Consider the following 12,651-nt stretch of genomic DNA (forward strand, 5'->3'; position numbering starts at 1 on the left):
TTCTCTAACACAGTGGGTCTACCATTTTGGGCTCGTTTGAGTAAGTTACTACCATTCATTTAAAAAATAAAGCAAAGTTGAGGCTGGAAAAACAGTTCACTTGCTAACAGTTCCTGAGTTCAATTCCCAGCACCCATGGCAGGCAGCTCACAAGCACCTTTAGCCCCAGCTCCATGGATCCTATGCCCTCTTCTGGCCTTCTTGGGCACATGGACACACCCACACATAGGTACACATGTATACACATGATTAAAAATAAAATAAGTGCACTCCTTTAATCCCAGCACTCCGGAGGCAGAGGCAGGCAGCTCTCTGAGTTTGAGGAGGCTAGGCTGGTCTAGTGAGTTCCAGGACAGCCAGGAGACTGTCTCAAAATACCACCACCACCACCACCACCACCACACCACAATACTACTACTAATACTACTAATAATAAATCATGGAACTGGAGAGATACTCAGCAGTTGAGAGCACCTGTTGCTCTTAGAGAGAACTCAAGTTTGGTTCCAACTATCCACAGGGTACCTCACAACCATTCCTAACTGCAGTTCCAGGGGATCTGACCCCTTCTGACCTGCTAGAGCACTGGGCATACACATTGAGCACATAAATTCAGGCCAACACACAAAAATAAAATAAGAAAGAAAAGTTAGAGAGGGATGAAGAGCTTGAGGTCACCAGGCTTACATACGGAGAGGAAAAAGACAAAAGGGCAGAGGTGGTCAGACCTGGGCAGTGCAGGCCTGTGGTCTCAACCATTTTGGAGGCTGAGAATCCGACTCAAAAACAAATCTAACGCTGTCACTTTCATAAGGGGAAACTGAGGCTCAGACATTTGAAATGACCCAGGCTCCTGGGTGCCACCTTCTTCCTTGCTGTCCTTGCCGAGGGCCAACCATGGCCCTGAGCTGTGCCTAGCTTCCCAAGCTTGCTGGGAGCCGTGTTCCTCTCACTTGCTTTGGTTGTGTAATAAGGAATGTGGGATCTGAAATGCAAGAACCTGCTTGTGCTCTCTCTCTCTCTCTCTCCTCTCTCTCTCCTCTTCTCTCTCTCTCCTCTCCTCTCCCCTCTCTCTCCCCTCTCTCTCCTCCCTCTCCTCTCTCTCTCTCTCTCTCTCTCTCTCCTCTCCTCTCTCTCGTCTCTCTCTTCTCTCTCTCTCTCTCTCTCTCTCTCTGTGTGTGTGTGTGTGTTCGGGGCAGATCTTTAAATGGGTGGGAGGACTGTTGCAGGTAACCTTCGAAGAGGGAGATGAAGGAGGTGGGGCTGCCGAGGACCCGTCCAGAAGCGGCTCGCCCAGCTCTTTCCCACCTGGAGCTGCTCCATGGGTCCTCCTCTGCTTGGAAATAGCTGTCACTGAGTTCTGGGTGACTGCTGTCAGTTCAGACTTCAGCTTTCATTTTTCCTGCCAGTTAATTCGTCCATCAACAAAGATGCGCAGGAGCTGGAGGACCGAGGTGTCCAGGGGTGGGGTGGGGTGGGGGGGCTACCCACCCACTCCGGGGTCTCGGAGGAGCATGCATCCCGCAGCGTGGGCTCCATAGCTTGGAACAGTCATCCAGGAGGACTGCTGCGGGTCGTCCCGAGTGCGCAGCCAAGTGGGCCGCAGTCCAGCCCCACCAGCTCGGAGCGCGCGCCCCGCCTGGCCCTAGAGCCGCTGGTGCAGCACGCGCGCCGTCTCCCGAGGGCGCGGGCTGGGGGGGCGGAGCCTCGGTGTTGTTGTTCCTCTTCGGCCCCGCCCCCGAGGGGGGCGCGGACCACGCGGCCGGAGGGCCCGCCTCCCCTCCCCCTCCCCCCCAGTCGCCCGCCTCTTTGTATCCAACATCCGGGTTTCCCCGCTGGCTCGGCTCCGTGGCCACCGCTCAGGAGCCATTTTGGACTCGGTTCAGCTCCCCTCCCACCACCCCCGTTCATGGCCCTCCGGACTCGGCCCCTGCGCCCGGGGCCCGGGCCCAGCCCCGTTGCGCATGCCCGCGTCGGGCGCGCCCTGGCCCGCGCCCCGCCGCCGCCCCCGGCCCCCGCTCGCCCCCCAGCCCGGCCGCACCGCGCGCCGCCCGCAGCGGCCCTGAGCCCCCGTCCCCGCGCGCTGCTGGGACCCGAAGCGCAGCGGCGAGCGCGCTGGAAGCGAGACCCAGAGAAGGAGCGGGAAGCGGAGCGCGGCCGCCGCCGGGCCCTGCGCGCCCCGGGAGCGCAGCGCGGCCTGCCCGCGGGCTCGGGGTGTCCGCGGGGCGGCGCCGCGGAACATGACGGCGCCCTGGGCGGCCCTCGCCCTTCTCTGGGGATCGCTGTGCGCCGGTAAGGACCCGGCGCGGCGTGGGGGTGCGGGGACCCGGGCGCGCGGTGTTTACCAACAAAGGGCGGCCCCGCGGCCTCGGCGCCGCGCCACCTGCCCGGGACCCGGCTTGCGCGGGGCGCTTTGCTCGCGATCGTAAAGACGAGCTCGCCCGTGCGGTCCCTCTGCGCGGTTCCGGCTCGCCGAGGCGCTCGGTGATGGGGGCCACCTGGAGCGTCAGGGCCGGGGGTCAGGGTCCGCGGGCTCCAGGACCCCGGGAACCCAGCGAGGACAACCTGAGCGTGGGCAAGGCGGCCGGGCTGGGCGGGCATCTCATCGGGAGTGGCTGGCACGGGGCTGCGCGCCTCTGAGAGCCATAGGTGTCGCAGAGCCGAGCGGACGCCTCCCCGCAGCCGGTTCGGAGCCCTCGGCACCCTGTCCCGCCACTCTGCGCCGCGATCCTCGCCTGCTTTCCTGGCAGCGGGCTGCAGATGCGCCCTCGTGGGGACGCTTTTGTTTTGGGATACTGCGAGTGGAGAAGAGGTTGAGGAGCAGAACCAACAGGTCTCAGGTCGCCCCGGCCCGCACGTGGCGGGCGTGAGTGACCCGCGCTCAGCCCGCAGGCGGCTGCGGGGTGTGTGTGACCGGTGCGCGTCTGCCTGGGGACCGGGACGTGTGGGTGTGTACGCGCGAAGTTGTGCTGGGGAAGCGCTCTCGCCCCTAAAGCGCAGGCACGGATTTCTCAGTGGTGCTGAAGAACGCCCAACTCTGATGGGAGCTCCGGGACGGGCTTGGGGCAGTCCTGGGAAACGTGAACAGTCAGTCGGGCATTGAGGCTCCAGACACGAGAGCGTGGCGATTGGGACGGCTGGTGCCCGGTGGCCGGGGCTCTGGGTCCTGCGCGTCTTTGTTCCCAACCCCCATTACACATGCAGCTCGGGTCCCCTGCCGCCCGAGGTGGCAGCAGCGCGGAGTCTGGGAAACCCGCGAGGGGCGGGGCCCGGAGTGCAGGGGAGGGGCTGGGATCCCCGTGCTACTGCGGGGGTGGGTATCCCAGATGGCCACCGCATCCCCCACTGGGATCCCCACCTTCAATCTGCTCCCTTCTATCACAAGGTAGTGAGGCTTAGCAATCAATTCCGACCCTGAGAGTTTTTGCACAAATCTGGGTGCGGTGGAGCGTGAGTGCGCGAGCCAGCGGGCAGAGACCGCTTCCTGGCTGCCTGAGCACACACTGGGGAAGTGGTTTCCGAGGCTGTTCTGGAGTGGTCGAGGCGAAGCGGTGCTCAGGTTGAACATTGCGTTTCTTTCTGCGGTTCACTGAAGTGTTGCTGGAGACGTTTTCCCCCATGAATGAGGACTTGGAAGTGACGGGAAACATTGGCTGCAGTGGGCCGATCCAAGGGTACATAGCAGTTCCCCTGGCTGCCTCTTCACCGCTTGGATTTCTGCTCCTGATCTGCCTTGTCCCTTTCAGGTCCAGGCCTGTTCAAAGTATGCCCTGAGCGCAGTGCGCCTCAGACTCTAGGAGTCTGGACTTCTCGGCCCAGGTTTGTCCCAGTTTGCCGTCACCATCCTGGGACAGGGTGAGAGCGGTTTCCTGGTGCTGTGTCTACTAACTCGTTGCACTCTTTGGGGAGTGCGCAGCAGAGTGCCTTGACAGTCATCTGTTCTGACTCAGAAGCTGTGCTTTGCCCTCAGGGAGGTGGAGTCACCTGTTGTTTATTGTCACAATTGGAGGTCGCCCCGCCCTCCTTTTGATGAAGGCAGAGGAGATTTCCCCAGGTCCTGGTTGGGGCCCGAGCTGGTCCTCCTGTGCCTTTGGCTTCAATATGGTCTTTCCTTCATGTTCCTGGCTCTGTCTTCTGAATTACTCAACCCTGTGATAAAAAGAAGAGATCTATACTAGTCCTGCCAACAGAAACATAGGAACATGGACAGAAAAATGTAATTTAAAAATTCCCAGTAGTCATGCTAGGAAGTGCAAAGAGAAATAGTTGTGGCTTAGTGTGTTCTGGCTGCCCTAGTGTCACAGGACTGCTTGATTCAAGTAGCAGTGTTTGGGCTGCAGAGGTAGTGGGGTGGTTAAGAGTGCTTGCTGCTCTTGCAGAAGACCTAGGTTCTATTCCTGACACCCACATAGTGACTCACAATCACCTGGAACCCCACTCCTGGAGGGTCCCATGCCCTCTGGCCTCTGAGAGCACCAGGCATACTCATGGTGTACAGACATAACTGCAGCCATAATTCATAAAAGTTAAAATACCCGTGTGTGTGTGTGTGTGTGTGTGTGTGTGGTGTGTGTGTGTGTGTGTAAATATATATATATAAAAATTATCAGTGTTTATTTTCACTTGGTCCTAGAAGCCAGACCAGGGTGCTGGGATAGTAAGATCTGCCCTAAGGGAGCTAATCCTACCATGAGGATTCCACCCTCTTGGTCTGATCCAACCTTCGATGCTTCCCAGAGGCTCCACTTCCAAAAACCATTACATCATTGGTGGTTACTACATCATTGGTGGTTACGGCTTCACCGTATAAATTTGGGGGTAGAGACTTACTCTTTTTCGTAGTTGGTGGAATTAAGTTAAGGTAAAGATTGATCATTTCAACATAGAATCACTATTAAAACATGCAGTTTCAGCTTGGCACACCGCAGGTTCTCTGTAGTCACATTTGGCTCGTCACTGCCAGATTGGACCGCACAGGCTGAGAAGAAAGGCAGGAGTGATGCTGTAACCCGGGGATGCGTCTGGAAGTCTTTCTAGATCAGCCTGATCCCATTCGTCTTTGGGAGGCTGGCACTTGGCTCTTGGCATTGCAGAGAACATCTGCACGTTCTATTCTTTGACATCTGTTTCTGAACTTGGGACTCAGAGTAGAGGGCTTCAGGGTGGAGCAGAGCAGAGGAGCAGGGGCATTGGCTAAGCAGAGACCTGTCACCTCACTGCCTGGAGGCGTCCTCCTAGGCTGACCACTGACTCATAGATGATTCTTGTCCATTCCCTCATGGGTGGAGGTGGGTAGGAGAGAGTAACCTTTAGTCTTCTGGCCCATTGCAGTGGGGGAGGACAAGGGGTACAGTCATGGAAGTCCCTCCCCAGAGAGGATGTCCCCTGCCCTCTGTCCTGTCTGTGGTCATTCCAGGCTGCCTGCTTGTCAGGTGGGGACACCCTTTGGAAGGAGTAGGTACCCTCCTCAGCTCTCAGAGGCTTTCCATGCAGAACCTACAGCTGGGTGAAGACTAGAACCCTTTGACTGTCCCATTTAGGTGGGCTTTTGTAGTCCTCTGCCGCTCTTCCTGGCATCCAGAGTTCTCCAAGCCTCTGCACGTGCCCTGGCAGTTACCCAGGGCCCTTCTTTTGCTTCGAGCCCAGGGGAAAGCCCCCATTGTCTTTTGTTGTGCTGCTCTAAGAAAACCAAACTCCAGAAAATATAAATCAGCGCCCACATGGGTACTCTTACAAGTATGTGCGTACCGTTCTGTTCTGGGCTCCCTAAGACCTGTGACTGCCTTGAAGATAGCCCTCTCGAGGTTCAACCTGTCCGTAGAAAGTGCTCATTAGACTTACTTCTCTTGGCACCCTTGCGTATCCTGTTCTGGTCTGTGGACATGCCCTTGCCTTTACTTCTGCTGTTCAGTGGTTCTGGCTAACATCCAGTTTCCATGGTCTCCTCCCCATTCAGGAAGCCATCTATCTTTCTGAGTCTATTTTTTAGACTCCCTACCTGAGAGGTCAGTCGTGCAGATGGGATGGATCCACAGGGTATCAGAGCTATTCACAGATGCTAACCTCTTCATGGATTGGGTGCAGTGGACAGAGGAGAAGGGCAACTCTGGAACATTCAGGGCTGTTCATATTCACCCACATCCCATGCTCGTGTGTGTGCACACCTGTGCATGTGGGTGCAGCAAGGCCAGAGGTCACCACTGACATCTTCCAGTTACTCTCCACCTCGTTTTCTATGCCCTTTGAAAGCATCTCGTTTGAGTTTGTGGGCGTGTGCGACAGCTCACGCTGTGGCAATGTGGAGGTCAGAGGACAGCTTGGAGCTGGTACTCCACAGTGGGTCCTGGGAGTCACTCCCCTGGAACTCACCCTTAAAGCATGGATTGCAGATGCTTGCTACACTGCCTGGCTTTTTACAGGGTGCTGGGTATCTGAATGGTCCTTATGCTTGTATGGCAAACACTTTACCAGGTGGGGCATCTCCCAGGCCCCCAGGAGACACTCTGCGATGGAAAGTCCTGACTGCATGGGCCTCTCTAGAATAGGGTTTCTCAACCTTCCACACCATTGGCAGTTGTATCTGGAGTCTCTCTTTGTGGGGGGGGGGAATGGTGATGGTGGCAGTGAAGGGGCTGGCCTGTATATTGCCTCTGCTGGCCCATTACAGTGTCTCAAATGTCTCCTGGCATGGATAAGTGGTAGTGGCAAAATCATTTTTAGGTAGGCTGAGAACCAGTGGTCTAGTAAGGCCAGCTTTTCATTGGGGTAGACGGGGCTAGGAGATGGGGTAAGGGTTCCTTTCTCCCTCTGGAGCTAGGGTTGGAGAGCAGGATTCTCTCTCACAGGCGAGTCCTGCGGCACTGAGCCTGTTTGAGTATGCCTTTGGTTCAGAGTCAATGGTTCCAGCGGACCGGCTGCCACTGAGGAGAATCCTGGCGTCCTTGAGTTTTCCCAGAAGTGGTTCGGGTTTCAGGGAGGTGGCCCGTTGTGGGTGGCCGGGCAGCTTGCCCGCCCGCACCCGCCCACCTGCTCTGGCCTTTGCCTTGAGGCTGGCACTCTTGCCTCTCCCTCCCGCAAGCGCAGAATGTCAGGAAGTGCCTGTTGCTGGGGCTCCGCCTGCCCGACACCCCCTCTCTGCTCACCTGGAAGCTGGGTCAACCCAGGCTATACCTGTCCACCGAGCCCAGGGGGTCGCTGCAGGATCCTGGCATGCCCTTCCCCCCCAGTGGGCCTGCCCTGTGGCGCTCGGAGCCACAGCGGCTGTGGGCCTGGACCGGCCAGGCCCAGGACGCCAGGGCAGGAGGCCAGCCTGGTCCCAAAGGTATGGGCTTGTCTTTCCCCACGGGCTTGGGAGGTGTGTGTGGTGGACAGGCCTTGCCTCAGAGCCTCGTACTGCTGTAAGCTGTCAAAGGCATGGTGGCCTTCCCCAGAGGCCGGTGTGTTGGCCTTTGCAGCGCCTGTGGCTGGGCCATGTTTCCTGCTCCCTTTCATGCAGAGTTCTGTTGAGTATTGTTGGGGGCACAGCTTTTTGACCCCATCAGTAAGAGCTTACTGTGCTTGGAGCAGCTTTCTGGTAGGCAACAGAACGCAAGCCTTCTCCTAAGCATTTTAAGCACGCCACATCGCCAGTGAAGTGTGTGCTGAGGTGAGACATAGGCCCATCTCCCATGACCATGTGGCTGCTCTCCTAGAGTTCTTGGGTCTGGTCCCTCCTCCCATGCCATCACCAGAGTTTGGCTCAGGCAGATACCCTTATTCTCGGCTTCTTTTTGGTCTCAGTGTGGACTGGACTGACAGATGAGTCCTAGGCCCAGAGGTGGCTTCTGCTTGCCCAGACCTGCTGGTGCTGCTTCTGAGCTCCCGGTTCTTGGGTTGGGAGACACTGCTGCTTTCTTCCAGCCTGGGCCTTAAGGTCGGCAGAGTACCTCCATCTGTGGCTGTGGTGGGACGGAAATCAGCCCATCACGCAGGCTGGGATTGTTCCAGGGTCAAGGGTGCCTCCTTGCATGAGACTAGTCATGGCTTCTGGCCTCAGACAGCTCCACTCTTTCCATCTTGCTCTGCACACACATACCTTTTTCAGATCCTCTTGGGGACTGACAGCTCAGCCTGGTGTTTTCATTCATTGACACGTGATTCCCAAGAGCTGATGTTGGAGAGAAAGCCCGGTCCACTGGGCAAGTTTGCCGCCCCCCTCCCTGAAGAATGTCCCCTGGAGGGGCCTGGCCTGCTGGACAGTGGGGCTTATCCCTGGCTACTTTCTGGGCTACAGCTGAGGTGTTTTGTAAGGCAAAGCCAATGCTCTTGTTTGTAAATGTGTTCCTCAGCAGACTATTTCGGTTCTACCTCTGAGAACCAAGAAAGCTAAAATTAGTTCCGGGCAGGAAAGGGAAGGCTGTTGGAAACCCAAGCTCTTGGCTGGAAGGTGGAGGAGGCTGGTTCTTCATGGTTGTGGCCGGGTATTTGGGAGGATGTGACAAGACCAGCTGTTGTCTGTCCATCTTTGTAGAGGGAGGGATGCTTGACTACCCTCCAGACCTGAGCCAATGAACGAAAGCAGGAGGCTGACTTGGGAGCTGAGTGGAATGTTTGTGCCAGGAAGTTTTTTTCTTCTGTTGTGCAGTGGTGCACAGAGTTTCCAGGTATAGAGATAACGCTGTCTGATGTCCGTTACTGTCAGCTCTCTTCATCTGCCTACGACCTGAGTGTTACCTGTTCATAGATGCAAAGGTTTTTCATGAGTTCCCCAGCCCTGGGCTGGCAGCCAGGGGCTAGGAAACATTTCTTTTATGTATTTGGGGGGATTTCCTTTGAATGTAAACTTGAAGTGGGGTTCACTAGGAGCCTTGTCTGTGGTCCAAGCCCCCAGGAGATCTAGCATCTCTGCACAGAACAGTGGGTCAAGGGTCATCTGTCGAGTGGCTTAGAAGCTTCAGGGACATAGGGTTGAGAAAGGCCAGTGACCCCCGCTCAAAGGTGGGGCTGGGCTTGCTTCCTCTCTGCTGAAAACCTTTGTACCCAAACCTTTCCCAACCCCACTTGGTTAACCACTGTGGGGAGCAGAAGTCACATGAGCCTTATTCTCCCCTGTTTAATTTTTTATTACATTTATAGCTGTTCAAGTAACACATATATATTCAGTTGCAGAAATTTAGCTGTTAGTGGTTACAACCAGGGTCTCAAGTTGTGTGTGGTAGTGTCTGGCTTGTAATCCTAGCACTTGGGAGAGCCAGGAAGATGAGGAGTTCGGGGCACCCTGTGCTGTGGAGACTGTCTTAAGAACAGACAGGAAAACAAAAGCCTAGTGTCTCCTGAGTAAGCTGGTTCGTTAGAAAGTTATTTATTTTTATGCATGTGTGAGTGTGCATACATATACCCTGTAAGTTCCTGTGAACTGTGTGTGTGTGTTGCACACAGAGGCCAGAAGACTCCGGATCCCCTGTAACTGGAGTCGCAGGTGATTGGGAGCTGTGGTGCTGGGAACAGAACTCCGGTCCTCTGCAGGAGCATAAGCACTGCACCTGCTGAGCCCCTCCCTGCCCCTCCCCCATTCCTTCCCTGGCGTCCTGTCTGCCAGTCTGTCCAGGACTCAGCTGAGCCACTGCCACTGGCAGCCTTGCGCTGGGATCCTCTAGCTCCTGAGCAACGTGGTTGCTGGTGTGCTTCACCACACCCAGTTTCTGTGGTGCTAAGTGGAACCTAGGGCTTGGTGAAAGCTAAACAGATGCCCTCCCAACCGGCCGACCTCCTCATCTCAGGGAAGTCGTTTGTGGTTGGTACACATTCTTTCAGGCACCCCCCCACCTCCCCACAGTGCAACTATAGGTAATACAGAAATAGAGTTGTATTATCTATTACGTTTTTAAATGTGTACTGTTTGCCGGAGGTGCCACGGCATGCATGTGGGGGGGCGGGGCTTGTGGGAGCTGGCTCTCTGTCATCTGAGTTCCTGGGATCAAGCTTGGGTTGCTCAAGCATCAGAAGCCTTTCTTTTGTAAACCTTAATGGCAATCGCTGTTTCAGACATTAGTGGAAGCATCAGGTGTGTACAGAGGACTGCGTTGGTGGATGGGGCCTAGCTTGGTGTGTGCAGAGATGGGTATAGAAGGTGCCTAGCATGCGCAAGGCTCTGGGTTGGATTCACAATATAAAAATTAAAAATGGGTGTGGGGGGTACTGCTGGAGAGATGGCTCAGTGGTTAAGAGCACTGACTGCTCTCAGGACCCAGGTTTGAGACCCGGGACCCACATGGTGCCTCACTGTCATCTGTAACTCCAGTTCCAGGTGATCCAACGCCCTCTCCTGACCTCCGTGGGCACCAGGCAACGTGCGTGTAATGTGATGCACAGACATACGTTCAAGCGAAACAACCATATTCGTAAAGTAAAATAATTGTTTAAACACATTTCCTGAAGAATTAAAGTGTAATTGTCATGAGTTACCACTTGGTGTGTTTCCAGGAACTCGAGTGCACCCGTGCAGTCAGCATTGAGATCAAGAAATTAGACATTTACTAGTAGTCTGTGCCTCCCAAAACTCCCCTCCTGTCTCGGCAGTTCTCAGGATTTCGGGCAGGGCCTGGTGATCCCTAAGTGTGCTCTGAAGCTTCTCATCCGACTGTCATTGTCACATGCAAGGGTGGCCACTTTCCTGACTGCAGCAGTGTAAACTAGTTTTGCTTGTATGTTATATGCCCATATTCACAGCCTTGAATGGTTTGTATGTGTGCTCCTTCCTGCTCACTGTGACTTTCACGTGTGTTTTAAACTCACATCCAAGTCGACAGCCTTTCCAATACACGTATCTACTAAGGTCTTTTTGTTTGTTTTTAATAAGCAGGCCATGATCACCATGACTGAATTTTGAGACCAAGTCTTACTGTAGGCTAGACCGGCCTGGAATTCACTGTGTAGCTCAGGCTTGCCTCTAATGTGTGGTGATTCTCCTGCTTCTTGTCTCCCAAGTGCTGGGATGAAAGGCATGGGCTACCATGCCTGGTTTACTCTTTTTAATAGCCATGCAAACTTCTCAAGTATGGATAAGCACTGTGTTTTATCTGACCTCCTATTGGTGGGCTTCCTGATTATATATCATTTATTTAGATTAATGACAAGAATAACTCCTGGAACACAAGATGTGTGCAGTTCACATTTAAATAAGCCCTGAAAATGGCAGGTAGTAGCAATAGGTGCTGAAGCTTGGGGAGAGGGTGGTTGACGCTTTGTGGCATGTGTGGGTTCCTGGGGGTCTAGACCTCAGCCTCAGCTGCAGTGTTTGACTGCAGAGGTTGAAGTAGCCATACCTGGTGAAGGTACCAGCTTCCTGCTCAGGTGTCATGGATGCAGTGCTAACAAGGGACTTCCTGCTCAGGTGTCATGGATGTAGTGCTAACAAGGGACATGGCAGTGGTCTGGCTGGGATGTTTGGGCTGGAGGTACTGTGGCACCTGCTGAGGGTGACTGAAGAGCTCTGAGTAATGGGCACTGCCTCTGAGCACAGTGTGCTTGATGAATATTGGTGTGGCAAGGCTGATTGTACATGCGGTAGGTAATAAAGATCTCATGAGAAGGGCCTTGGGGATTTCTGTATGTGGGGGATTCTGTATGTCTCTGGTTCCCTTATCATAGCCTTCTGTCATGGTTACATGTTTAAGTAGGGAAGGCGTGATTTTCAAAGACCAGCTTTTCCTCAGTGTCTGGATTCAGCTGTCATGGAAGCCTGTTTGTCAGGCCCTGCTCGTGGATTTTGATGGCACCGTACTATGGCAATGCCTCTAGTATTCGTGATATCCCAGTCGGCTCTTCTACGTGGTACTGTGACATGCACAGTAGACTCGGTGGAAATCACACAGCCCTGAAGATTGCAGTTCCAGAGTAAGGTTGCGACTGGCCTGACTGAAGGGGCCCTTCCCTCCTATTGGCTTGCGGTACTGCCTGCCACTGTGCCTTTCCTGTGTGCATTCTGTTTTCTCTTAGATCGTTCGAGACTTCCTTTACCACCAGTCTCTTTTGTTGTTGTCCAAGACAGGACATCTTTAGCCCTGGCTGCCCTGGAACTCTGTGTAGACCAGGCTGGCCTCAGGCATGCTGAAGGCCGATGATCAGTCCATAACATTTTGGAATAAAGATGGCAGTTGAAAGTGAATTGTTTCCCTCTTAGGTTACATTTGGAGTGGAAGTCACTCTGTTGTTGTTGAGATGGGGTCTGGAACTCCCAGAGACTTGCCTGCCTCAGCCATGGCTGGAAGTGAAGGCCCAGATACTAAGCTCACTCAGCTGGAAGTTGCTTTTTTTGCATTTTGTCTTGTGGTCATTGTTCTTGTGTAACACTTTCCATGGGTGGTTTTCTATATGCTGGTGAATTCAGTGTGTCTGCCTGCCTGCCTGCCTGTGCCCTCCCCTCCTCGATTTCTGAAGTCCCAAGGCAGTTTAACTAGAGTTTGAGAGAATGCAAGTTGTGAGTCTTGGCAGTTGCTGGACTATTGAGATAGATGAGAGGAAGCGAGAAGCACTGTTCACAGTGGAGCTTGGCGAGCAGAGGCCCGGTAGAAGGTGGGTAAGGAAGGTAGAGGGTTGGGGAAGCATACCCAGATGTTGGTCAGTGGCTGAAACACAGAGAGGAAGAAGGAAAAGCTGGGAATCTAGGCTGAA

The 12,651-nt window shown here is 54.6% G+C and overlaps 1 protein-coding gene across 2 annotated transcripts in view; it reads left to right on the forward strand.

The window, feature by feature from the left end:
- The first annotated feature begins 2,012 nt into the window (after nucleotides 1-2,012).
- The window catches only part of Acvr2b (activin A receptor type 2B), a 43,140-nt gene continuing 32,501 nt past the window's right edge, over nucleotides 2,013-12,651 (forward strand). For both annotated transcript variants that reach the window (XM_027415377.2, XM_027415378.2), the window contains exon 1: nucleotides 2,013-2,292. In XM_027415377.2, coding sequence (XP_027271178.1) covers nucleotides 2,241-2,292 — 52 coding nt within the window. In that variant the 5' untranslated portion in view covers nucleotides 2,013-2,240. The remainder of the gene's footprint in view (nucleotides 2,293-12,651) is intronic.

The sequence above is a fragment of the Cricetulus griseus genome, chromosome 4 (assembly GCF_003668045.3).
Source record: "Cricetulus griseus strain 17A/GY chromosome 4, alternate assembly CriGri-PICRH-1.0, whole genome shotgun sequence".
Lineage (NCBI taxonomy): Eukaryota > Metazoa > Chordata > Mammalia > Rodentia > Cricetidae > Cricetulus > Cricetulus griseus.